The 12872-nt window shown below is 40.5% G+C and overlaps 1 protein-coding gene across 2 annotated transcripts in view; it reads right to left on the reverse strand.

The window, feature by feature from the left end:
• Nucleotides 1–2674: 2674 nt before the first annotated feature.
• Nucleotides 2675–12872, reverse strand: part of ADGRD1 (adhesion G protein-coupled receptor D1) — a 161296-nt gene continuing 151098 nt past the window's right edge. For both annotated transcript variants that reach the window (XM_076352987.1, XM_076352984.1), the window contains 4 exons: nucleotides 9732–9858; nucleotides 8447–8488; nucleotides 5619–5711; nucleotides 2675–4942 (listed from right to left, as the gene is read on the reverse strand). In XM_076352987.1, coding sequence (XP_076209102.1) covers nucleotides 4847–4942; nucleotides 5619–5711; nucleotides 8447–8488; nucleotides 9732–9858 — 358 coding nt within the window. In that variant the 3' untranslated portion in view covers nucleotides 2675–4846. The remainder of the gene's footprint in view (nucleotides 4943–5618; nucleotides 5712–8446; nucleotides 8489–9731; nucleotides 9859–12872) is intronic.

Below are 12872 nucleotides of genomic sequence, written 5' to 3' on the forward strand. Positions count from 1 at the left end.
TGGTTGGGGGGACAGGGCGAAGGTTAGGGGCCATGCCGTACAATGCTTTTGTCCTCAGCACTGGAGCCAGCAACAGGTGAAAGGACGGAAATTATGGTGTAGCATTAGCATTTGATAATAAATGCTCTGTTTGTCAACTGTGGGTTTCAAAGCACTTAACAAAGAGAACAGTATCATTACCTTTATTTCACTGATGGGATAAACACCTAGTCAGGAAAAGTTACTTGCTGAAGGTCACGCAGGAGGGTAGAATCATAGAATCATTGAGGTTGGAAAAGACCTCTAAGATCATCGAGTCCAACCATCAACCCAACACCACCATGCCCACTAAACCATGTCCCTAAGCGCCTCATCTACACGTCTTTTAAATACCTCCAGGGATGGTGACTCCACCACTTCCCTGGGCAGCCTGTTCCAATGTTTCACCACTCTTTCAGTAAAGAAATTTTTCCTTACATCCAATCTAAACCTCCCCTGCCGCAACTTGAGGCCATTTCCTCTCGTCCTATCGCTTGTTACTTGGGAGAAAAGACCAACACCCACCTCGCTACAACCTCCTTTCAGGTAGTTGTAGAGAGCGATGAGGTCTCCCCTCAGCCTCCTTTTCTCCAGGCTGAACAACCCCAGTTCCCTCAGCCGCTCCTCATCAGACTTGTTCTCCAGACCCCTCACCAGCCTCGTTGCCCTTCTCTGGACACGCTCCAGCACCTCAACGTCCTTCTTGTAGTGAGGGGCCAAGAGTAAGAGCAGAGCAATGGCAAAACCCCTGGCATTTCTGAAACACCATCCTTTCTGACCATGCCTGGGCTCCCAGGCATCCAAAAGACGGATAGCCGGTGGCAGTTGATAGCTGCTACGGTTACTTGGCTGCAGGAGAGTGCAAACTGCCATGGGAAGTTGCTTGTTGCGTGTGCACCCCTCTTCTACCACCCAGAAAATTCTCTGTCCCCAGCCACAGAAAATAGTGGAGAAGATGATGCAGGTGTGGTGATGGGAAGAGACTTCTGAAAGATGTATAGATATATTTTTTTATATATATAAATATGTAATATATGTGTGTGTATGTATCTAAATACGTGTGTGTGTGTGTGTGTGTGTGTGTGTGTGTGTACTCATCTGGTAAAATGAGTTTCCCCTCTAAGCCTGAGACAGAATCTGTTTGTCATGTCCATAAATGTCATGTTTTCACCTAGGAACTGACCTTTACCAGGTTGCTGGAATAGTCGGGTTAGAAGAAATAATCTGCAGGAGCTGCTTCATAAAATAAGCTCCTTTCTTACAGGGGAGGAAATTACTTTCCTCAGTATATTCTGCAGGTATAAACTTCAATACAAAAATATTGTCTGCACATTACTTAGGCACACCTGACACATATAGCAGGACTTCTCACATGAGTAAAGCTCTGCTTGTTTAATCACAATAGTACTCACAGGGAGCCATAATTGTTATGCTGTTGATTATAACCCATGTCAAAAGAATAATTTGAACAAATACAAAGTTCTTTTAGGAAATTAAGATTTCTTATTTATTTGGGGGGAAAAAACCAACAAAACTAAATTATTTTACTACTTACTGGCAAAGTCATTCTTGCTACATTACTTAGTTTAAAACTCACATTTCATTCAATTAAGTTTTCATACCATTGACAAAACAATGCTGTCCTGAAAAAAATATTGCAATAGCTGCTATATAAAAGCCCATAAATAAACTGCAAGATTTTCAGACTTCAAAAGACTGAGGACAGGAATAGATTGTTTAAAGATTCATTTGAGCATTTCTTATGCAGTACATTTGCTGCATTCAGTAACAACAAAAATACATTGAATCAAACAAAAAGAATGGACTTAGATGGCAATGGAACACATTTGTACTTTGTGATTTTTAACTAGTTTACCAAAAACAGAAGAAACCCCATCCCCAACCTAGTATTATAAATACGGTGTTCTAGCTCCTAACCTCCTGTGACATAAACAACAAGATAAACTGCTTCGTCACAAGTAACGTTCAAAAGTTAAAGCATGGGATGCAGGTTATCCACGGTGGATCTCAGTAGATACAGGATAATAAATGCTCCCTCAATATGTAATACATCTATGTCACATTCTAAAGTATAAAACCAAAAACGTTTTCATGCTCTTACTATTTTCGGTGAACAATTTTAAAATACGGTATACCTGGATGAAAAACAGATTTAGCCCTTTATACTACTGTCATTTGGTACTGCCATTTGTATGTCGCATGGTTTTTTCAAATGGACCCTGGGTAGTGACATAGGTGACCAATATACATCAGCACAGGAGGAAATGCAGGCAATGAAAATTGTGCAGAGGGGACTGTTCTTAAAAATTAACATTTTTTTTAAAAAAAAAGCTTTTATATGTCCTCTGGTTCATTCACAGAACTGTTTGTGCTATAATACAATGTTAGAAGAGAAACAATCAAGGAGGGTTTCAATCTATATCCATGGTCACAGTGTAAAAAAAAAAAAATACACAACAAAAAACCACATGCTCCAGTATAAAAAATATGCTTAAATATGTTGTCTGCACACAATACAAACACTGAACTCTGCTATCACAGTACTGTTCTGTTACAATCATCTCCTCCATACATTCCAAGGGCTCCTTCTACTGTGTCTTTGGGGGGGGGGGGGGGGGGGGGGAATCATTCTCAGGCCAAGAAAAGCCCATATATTTGCACAGCTGTACGACAGTCCAATGTAGAAAAGGCTAGGAAAAAGCCATACACAAAAGCCACAATAAAGACATAGCCATTTAGATAGTTCGCTTTTACTGACCCGCCTTTTAGCTGTCAACAACTTGAGTCATTTAGCAATAGGAAACACAAAATTAGAAGCCTATATGTATGTCACGCGTGTGTATGTGTGATACGCAGTATGTCACATTCTGCTGTGTTCCAGCTGCATAAATCCAGCCTACATCTGGTGAAACTAAGATAGTTTCTGTAGAGTGTTTTAATTCATAGCCACAGACAAACCTGGTGGACTGTGGGGTTTCAGTTTGGTGACCGTACCAACAAGTCTTGGCCAGGAAAGGGGAGAAGGCGCAGGAGGTGGAAAAGATTGGTCCAAACTGAAACAGGTAATTTTTTCTTAGTGCAGGAAGGAAACATGGAGAAAACTTGTTTTGGATCAATCAAAAATGAAATGCATTGATATTTTGTAGACTTTCAACGCCATTTCTTTCGGATGAAACACTTCATTAAATTCAGTCCTAATTGATGAATGTCTCCTGTTCCCTAAAGATCAATTTACTTTCATTTTCTTTTTCACAAATTTACTGTCAATAAACAATTGCCACCCTGCACATTAGGGTGCAAATACCTTTTCTCTTGGAAATCAATAGCAGATATCTTGCTAGATTCACTGGTACCAGAAATGGTCTGAGCTGCTGAAGATGCAACCCTTTAATTAAGGAAAAAAAAAAACAAAATCACAAAACCTCTTAGCAAAAAATGAGGTTGAAGATTTGCGTATTTCCCTCCTTTTGTGGTATTTTGCTAGCCCAGTGTATTCAGAAAGCTAATTACCTTGGTAATTCCTGCAAACCCATATACCTGGTGTGAGCACCTCTGGGGCTTATAGTCTGCTTCACCCGCAGCTGGAAAGGTGCATCATCGGCACAGCCGAGATTGCACCCCCTTGTGCTCCAAACACCACCTCTGAGAACCTACAAAACACTGGTCAAAAGAAAAATTACAGTGTTTTTTTCCTCCTTAAAGATACTTCATAGCAGTACTAAAGCAGAAGCTATTAAGAGCTGAGCAGAGTTTAAAACCACAAAAGACTCTGCAAGAGACCTGTTTAAAAGATGTCTGTAGGTAACAATACAGAGACTTATTTGTAGTCTGGCTGTCTTCACAGTATATCATCGTGTTACATTTTTGTGGCTGGAATTCAGTGTCTCGATTTGACCAGTAAAAGGAGAAAGATAAGTCACAGTGCCAGGTTTTGATTTCCAAAAGCTACAGCGCATTTGCGAAATGCACTTGATGGACAGTTGTTGATTGCATCCAAAACCTTCAGGCAAAGCAACACAAATACTTTGTATTGCGATATGTCAGCAGACACAAATCAGCGATAGAAATGCTATAGGACAACCTTAGCCATTTCTGCCTTTTATAGATGCGATGTAAACAGGAATATCTAAAATACTAATAGGCCACGTATGGAAGTATTACATGTTACATATGCTGTTTATGAGCATAGAGACATATGTGTATATTAGCTTTGCTAATTCCACGCCAATGCTGGGAGCTGAGCAGCTGGAACCTGCTTCTCCCTCAAGCCCTGGCTTCCTTGTAGCATTTAAATTAATCACCACACTATGTATTTTGAATAAGCTTCCCTTTGATAATTGGATTCTGTAAGGTAATAAATGTAAACAGAGCGTGCACAGCAAGACCAGAATAGCCCCATTACAACATCACAATGGGAAGCATTTCATTTTAGAGCATAAAAAGCCATCTTTCCAGAGGTATGCTGCCTTTCCTCAGTTCTGGGAGCTGGAATGATTCGGATAGCAATACGCCCTTTTGGCGTACCTAGTGTTTTCATCGTTGCTGACAAAACCATCCAGTGTATATTTGTGCTAGTTATTTTTACAGATATTGCTAATAGCCAAGTGGTAGAATGTGTTACAGTTTCGAAGGCAAGCAGATGAGGGCTATTTACTCAACAAAACAATATGGCAATTCCCAATTTATTAGGCAGTGATTAAAAAAGCAGTTTCCTACTGGTATTAACGGTGAGAAAAAAAACTGGTGGACACTGTGTCAGAGGTCCTGAATGTATGGCTTGGTTTTCACTGAGAAGCTGGTATTACTGTCAGACTGCTGATAAGTCAATGCGGTTGGCTGAATTGGTGCTTTTATCCCAGGTGTTCAGCTTTGTGGGGGTCGTGCCTGGCCTGTTCCCAGTCATCTGGAAAACAAAATAATATTGAAAACAGATTTATTTATTTTGCTAAACCACTCTTGTCTGGATGAAATAAAAGCGTGAAAGCATCTATTTACATTACAGCGTTGTCACAGTGTCTTGAGAGCATATGCTATAAAGGATTTTTAAACAGTTATTGCCAGGATCTAAGGTGATTGGCAGCAATCGCTTAATAATACCTATCGCTTCAGAAGTCTGGTTCTTTATAAAAATGAATGTCTTTTGCCTCAAGACAATTTAAGGAGAGCTAGAAAAGCATATTCATGTGTTGATTTATTTAAGATTTTACTCCTCAGGCTTAAACGTAAAAGTGCCCTATCAAAAAGCCATCATCATCAGACAAATACATTGCCAAAATGCTGCCTGAATGCGTAATATGAAGTCTGTTACAATCGGTGGGAATAGTCTCATTGAACCATACTCCAGAGTTCATAAACCTTCGTTTACTTTTGTTTGATAGTTTACCAGAAAGTAGAATTTTGTCCTTTGCTTTCAAAACAGATATTGTAGCTGCAAGTTAATACTTGCTGATTCCACCTATGCATTAGGTTAGGTACTAAAAATACCCACGTGCCTCTTGTGTCCTGTTCTTTCTAACAGAGTTTAAGGTGGAACACTTCCAAGTACAATGGGGAAAAAAAAAGAAAGGAGGAATACTCACAATGTCTGAATTGAAGGGTTTCACATTGATGTTGCGAGTTGAACTACTGGTAAGGGACCAGACCTTGGTTTTGTGCTTAAAGGCAGCTCTAACCTTTGGGGAAAAAAATGAAACCAGACAGAAGATTTCTTTTTCAAAAGTTGTGTTTATTTTCACAGGTGCAGCCTACAATCATTTCCCCATTATCCTTCCTCCACATTAACGTCACTGTACTAAAAAACAACAAACAATCCACCCCCACATTCTTTCTTTATATTTACGGTCCTATTTTAAAATTTAACTTTACTTTTCAAGTACCCAAACTTTAAATACAAAGCATTCTATAACCTCACTTATGTCTCACTTCATTGGCAACTTTTTCATGTTATCTAGGTAATCCCATCCTCCTAGATGTCCAAGGTATGACTGTATTACCATTCATCTTGTTAAAAATAAAAAATAATAAAAGCAAAAAAACAAAACTGCAGGGCATATAAGCATAGATCCCCAGTATTTGCAGTCCTGGTTTGAAAGATTTCATAAGGTGCCATTGTACTGAATTTCAGCAGCTCACTAGGACACTTTCACATTTTCTAACTAAATATACAGCCCCAGGCTGGACCACAAGCTCCCCCATTCAGGCAGGCTCTCCCCGGAGCTGACGCAGCCCTGATGGTACCCAGATGCCACGAGGACGTAAGCCAGCTGCCAGCCTTTTGAAAACTGAAATTATTTAAAGACGCGGGATGAAATTCTCTATAGATGTAGGAAGATTCTGCACCAAGGCGAAAATTATCAGCTGCATAAAGAAAAGACGGTGAGACAGTAATTCTTTAGGCAAGTAGGTGAGATTTATCAAGGATTACTGCCTGGAAGTGATTGACCAGTGTTACGATGTTGTGATAAAGAACATCTTGTCAGGAAGAGCATAGTCTGCAAAACACACAAAGCAATCTTTCCTCCCTATTCTGCACTGGCATGGCCTCAGCTACAGCACTGTGTCCAGCGTCCCAGGAAGAACAGGGACCAGCTGGAGACAGCACTGAAGAGAGCAGTGAGGATGATCACACGTTACGAGAAGCTCAGGTTGTTTAATCAAAAAAGGAGACTGGGGGAAGGCAGGGTAAGTCTTACGGTCTTCCCTTTCCCGCGGAGAGGAAGGGAATTATCTACTCTTTACACGCACAGTAGCTAAAATAGGAAATAAGAAGCTCAAACTGCAGTAAGAGAGATGAAAACTACAATTTAGGAGTAGCAGTAGTAAGGCTAATGAGGCACAGAGCCAAATTGCTGAGGGAGGCTGAGGGGCTTCGATGGCTGAGCTGTCGGGGTGACACTGGCACGTTGGATGTGTGCTGCAGGAGAGGCTACTCAGGTCCCCATCAAACCCACTCTCCTGTGCTTCTTTATAATGTGTGTGCATTTCTTGTCCAGGCGCACTGGGAATAAAGCTCTCTTTTTTACCCAACCACTTGGAAATATCTGCAGATTTCGCTTTACAGTATCTGAGTTTTACTTTTATGGTAAGTACGAAATTCTCAAGAAGAATTCTCGCAGTTTAGCTCAAGAAGTATTTTAGATATGCACAGCATACGATGGAGCCAATAAGACCTGCTCTCCAAAAATGACAGTTCGCATTAGCTATATATGAACTGGTTTTGGAGGATACAAATTCTGAAAAGTTTCTGAATTTAATTTCTCATGAGGTTCCTGAAAAAATGGCAGCAATTCAAATATTTGTATTTGATGTAAGGCATTTGAAGCTTGACAGCAGGAAGAAAGCTTTCTGAGCCTGGGGGACAATAGAGTAAAGAAATATTTTTCCTCCTTACCTTTAACCTGCCTGCTTAACTTTAGCTGATTTCAATAAAGATCAAGAATTTCATAGTCAGTCCTGACTCTCCAAACTGATTGTAGCAAAGATCGTATCAATGCTCTAAGACTGAATAGGTTGGCAAATATCAATAAATAATGTCTCCACCGAACAGCTGGAGTGCTGTTGTTGCACAGGCAGAAGCAGCAGGCCATGGGGCAGAGCTACTTAGCAGCATCCAGAAGAGCGAGCTATGGGAGAATCAAAGCTATGGGGGTATTCACTGAGCAGTACCCCCCGTCAGCGTGCTGGAAATGGTTTTCATAAGAAACTTTCGTTATCAGTAATACACGCTGCTGAACATTTTCTGCTGTCTGCCATGGTAAGATGGCATGTCTGCAAGCTCCAGGCCCAGCAGAGATGGTCTCCACAAGCCCCATTTACATCAGCCTTGCCTTGGCTTTACCCCAGTTGCTCTGAGACAGCCTTAATGCAAGAAGATGCCTCTTGGTCCACTACCAAAGCCTGAACTTCCTGCCAAGGAAAATACCTGGAATATGTTCTACTCTGTTTGGTTTCCCATTAAGGATTGCATGAGCAACTTCCAAAAGTATGTTTTGCTGAGAATAATATTTATTTTCCTCTCTGGAACTGCAGATGTAACAAAGCCCGAGGCCCCCCAACGGGGACTGCCAGAGTGAGTCCCGCTCCCACTATTTAAGCATCCTCCCTTAGGAGCACAGCCCATGCCCTGCTCAGCCCCTCCAGCCCTCAGGAGTGCTTCTTCCCTTAGTCTTGAGCTGCCTTCTCTTACCTTTTGTTTTTTTAAACCTTTCTTATGTTAAATAAAAGAAATGTCAAGCATGGGTCAAAACTCCACGAGTCACAAAGTCACTAACAGTCATGTATTAATTGAAAGAAAAAAGAAATCAGTGGCATAGCAGGCAGCGATAATGGAAAATGTATTTTCTTGTTTTATACTCACGTTACTTGAATTTGGCAACACCAAATTTGTTAACACCATTTGGTTACATACCTCTGAATTCAGAAGACAGTGAAACAGGAACATGAAAAATCCCTGAAAACAGATAAAAGGGAGAAGGGTGAAGACTGACTGTGAAGGATGAAATACAATAATGTATTTCTCAGAGTATTGTATAAAGCAGGTTTTGAGTAGCTGGAGATCTATAGATATCGAAGAGCAGGCCAAATTGTGTCCCATGTTAAACCGGAGAACCCTGCAGCATTAGGCTACTACGAGGCTTGTCTGGACCTTTTCCTGTAAAACAGCACCTCCTAAACCTTGGGGTGCTAACGGAGAAATCTGGCTGAAAAGAAGGAGGAATTCTGTTTTCATGAGAACAAGAGAACTTTTTGTCTGTGCTTGCACAGACAAAGGCAGAGGGAAATGCTCTTTGGGAAACACCAGATCAATATTTTCACATTAAAAAACCGAGGTATTAGCATTAGGAAAATTCTCACAAAAGAAGTTTGCTATCTTTGGGCTTTTTGTCCAATGGAAAGTGAAAAAGTCCCATCTCCTTTCCCTCCCAAAATAACTTTATTTTCTTTTGGGGAGTATTCAGCCAAACTTATGTTTTTTATTTTGGATGAAAATTGGAACTTTTCTTATCAGCTTATGGGGAGAATTCTGTTGAACTCTTTTTGCGACCATAATGGTATTTGATCCTGAGACAAAAAAGGATTTACAGGAGTTCATTTTTCCTTCCCCTCTGTAACCATTATTCAGGTAAGAATTATAACACACCTATAGATTTATGCCTCTACTGAAATGTCTGCTTAAAGCTAAGCAGATGCTTACATTCCTTCCTGGACAGAGCTATTTTTCTAGATTGGTGTATTAAGAAGATGAGGGTCTAGCTGCCTGCACGCAAGCCACGTGCAGCATGCAGAATAGCTCCACTTTTCTCCTTATGCCGCACCTGTCCCGCAAACTTCTGTTCGCTTTCATTTAGTCTCCGTAACGAAGCCTCAAACTGACACTGAAAAATTGTTCTGGTATGTCTGTTGAAGAATCTTGCCTGTGGTACACGGTGCCGGAAGAATGAATTTCATTTCTCAAGCTCACTGTCTCATTTATTTAATTATTGCTACTGGAAACACTAAGGAGTAGGATAAAAGTTCTGTTCATACAGACTGAACAATTGCCAGCACTGTATGGTCAGCACAGACTAAAAAGACAGAGGAAGGAACATAGAAAAAATCCAGTAAACACAAGCATGTGAAAACATTACTAATGATCCATTTATTGGATCTCAGCAGCAGTTCGGTAGTCATAAACTTTCCCACTGGGTACTTACTTGTAGCGAATTGAAAATGGCAAATATATACTGAAATACTAATGCATGGGCATTGACAGCCAAAATCCCAAAGATCCACGAGCTCCCCAAGATTGGTAAGAGAACAGCGACGGCTTTAGCTGTTAGTCTGAAAGAAAACAAAAATAGGAAATGTGATGAGACAGTTCAACAAATTCCAGCCCACACACCAGGGAGTTTATCAATTATGTTCTGGCAGCGAGGCAGGCTGTGCATGACTCTCTTCGCCATACAATTCTTTTAATGGGCAAGTCTCTTAATTACTCATTCCCCAACTATGAAAATGGGGATACCAGAACTTTGGTATGACATGGGATAAATACAGATTGAGAGTCAGTAACTGAGGGTGCAGGGGAAGAGATGGAGGGATGGTCCTATAACTACGGCAGCCATACCTTCAGTTTACAGTGAAGTATCATCATTTTGTCAGTGAGGAGTCAAGTGTAAGAGTCAAAATCAGAGGGCAGAAACTGAGAACAAAGGCAGCATCACATGGAAAAACTAAAACTACTGCATAGTAAATTCAAAATACATTTGCTCAACGCTATAGTTAAGTCAAAACACCACAATATTTCTCTTATAGAAAGTGACTTGGGATTTTTAATCACCACAAATGGGAAGAAACACGATGCACCTCTGCAAAATACAAATCCTTTAACACCACGATATTATTCTGCTACCACCCTGCTTTGTTCAGAGTTGATTCAGAGAAACGTATGCCAAATATTGAAATAGCTTTGTTTCTTGGAGGTCCCTACTGACATATGGTCACTCTGCTTAGCTTGGAGGACTTGGCTGAAATGCTAATAGCACTGAGAAAATAAGAGGGATTTTTGGTTTTGCCTTAATGAGCTATGTACAGTACGTTTGTTATAGCAGTAGATGAAAAGAAATTGTGGTATACCAGAGAACTAAATGATCACAGAAAGTTTTCTGCAGCAGCTGAATTCTGTGGACCAAATTTTATATAAAGAGTAAACAAAGGGAACCACAAAGAAAACAAAGGCATTGCATTTAGAACTGTAAGATCGCAGTCATGTCTCTTCAGTGTATTCACAGCTTTCTACATTAAAGACCAAAGAACTATGCACTTTCTACAAGGAGCTCATTTCCTTCATCTGCAACAGGAATTAAGGGCGGCCACACCTCACTCAGGACCTGTAGAAGAGGTACTGGCAATTCTTGCATCTGTGTTCTGCTTTGACGTAAACATTGCTAATATCTCTCTCTGCAACTGCATACCACTCAGCCACTTCCAAGAAAGAGGCACAGCTGACGAAATTTAACTCACAAAGATTATTGCTTATCCCACACAATTGTCTTCTCCTTATGAAGCCCTCAGAGCATCATCTCTGATTCATGCTAATGAATTGCTCTAAAGAATTGTACTTTTGTGTCTGCATATACCCTGTAATATTGACTTCAAGAGTGTCGTAGTAATAGCCCTACAGAGTGTTTCTAGTGTAATCACAGAAAAATTAGGAAGACAAACGGATTACTCTATGGAAGTCCTTGCCACAGGATGCTATGGACATCTAAAAAGGATCCTATAAATTCACGGAAGATAGTTCTGTTGTGGATTGTTAAATGTGACAATTCAGATGCAGCCGCTTGTGCAGGAAGCCCCTAGTCTTTTGTGTGCTGAAAGGTGGGAGTATGTATTTGGAGAAGAATCACTCTGACCGTTATAGTGGGGATACAGGGTTGGATGGACCCCCAGTCCATCTGGTTTAATCTGAGATGCCAGTCCTTCTGTTCTTAGCCTAATCCATCTGGCTTTTTGATTAAAACAATAAACACCTCCACAGTTCGTTTTCACATCAATTTGACCCGGTAAAGGCAGGTGTAAAATAGAGCAGGGCCAGGTGACCAATAAGGGATTTAGTAAGTCATCACTCACTTTTTCCCAGTGAGTGCTATACATCTAGTTCACAGCACCGGGCAACCCAAACGCATTCATGATGTCTGTCCACTCTGTGGTCGCTTAAAAACCCCCATGAATCCCACAGGGCAAAACATTCTTGCTGTCAAGACACTGCTAACTAGACAGCCCAGTGCAATTTTGCCTGTCAAGGCTGAATAGAAATCGAACCTTTGCACAGCCAGGCACCACATTTTCAGCGACAGCTATCAAAGGACAAACTCTTCCTCCTGGGCAGCCGAGTACTATTTTGGTGGTACAAGACAGAAAGCAAGAAGAAGGGAACCGTCCCCATTTGAAACATCCTGAAGCAACAAGGCAGATAGATCTAATCCCTACTTACTTACCACAGCACTTATAAACACTTACTTAACTCCTGTTGTAGCCCGCAGGATTTAAGCACATGCTTACAATTAAACATGTGTTTAAAATATTTCAGTGAATTTAGTCTATGGTACAATTATAGATAAAGAAGCCAAGAGAGCAGTAAAGGGAACAGGGGTAGTGAGAAAACTAAAAGTCAGTCCACGCTCGCTAAAGCCACATTTTTCAGAAATTAGCAGATTTCAATTTAGCTGGAAACCTATGCAAGAGAGGAAGTTGTTTTAGGGAGATTAATGTCCTACTTGTGCCTTTTACCGCCTCACACAAATTAAAGTACAGGTTCAGGAGAGAACTGCATAGAGCTGCATGACAAGAGACCACTTGTAATTACAACAAACATAAAACAAATGAGAATTTTGTACAACACAAGTCAAAAGAAATCTTTTAATTAAACTTAGAGACAAGACATCTCGTTCATTTCAGTGACCTGAGCACACACTTCGTTATATCCTTGATTAAAAGCGTATGTTGAAGTACTGCATAGGCTTCAGGTTTATAGGGAAATCCAGGATGGGGAAGAATCTGGAATCTTTTTCCCCCCCCCCGTATAGATTCGTATCTTTATGTCCTTGGCCGTGAATATTTCTGCACAATTCAATTTAACTCTGCAAAGAGTTTTTTCAGCCAGAAAATGAAGGAATACCTTAAAGCTTGAGCTCTCCTATTTAACTAAAAAATGCATTTTTAAAAGATACAATTTTAAAACAGCTGATGGAAGTTTATTTTCATGAATCAAGGATGTTTGGGGTTTTTTTTCTCTGTTAAGCTTAAAGTTTATCGCCTCAACTCTTACATAAGAGGTGCTCCATTGGGGAGCT

Source organism: Aptenodytes patagonicus, chromosome 15, assembly GCF_965638725.1.
Source record: "Aptenodytes patagonicus chromosome 15, bAptPat1.pri.cur, whole genome shotgun sequence".
Lineage (NCBI taxonomy): Eukaryota > Metazoa > Chordata > Aves > Sphenisciformes > Spheniscidae > Aptenodytes > Aptenodytes patagonicus.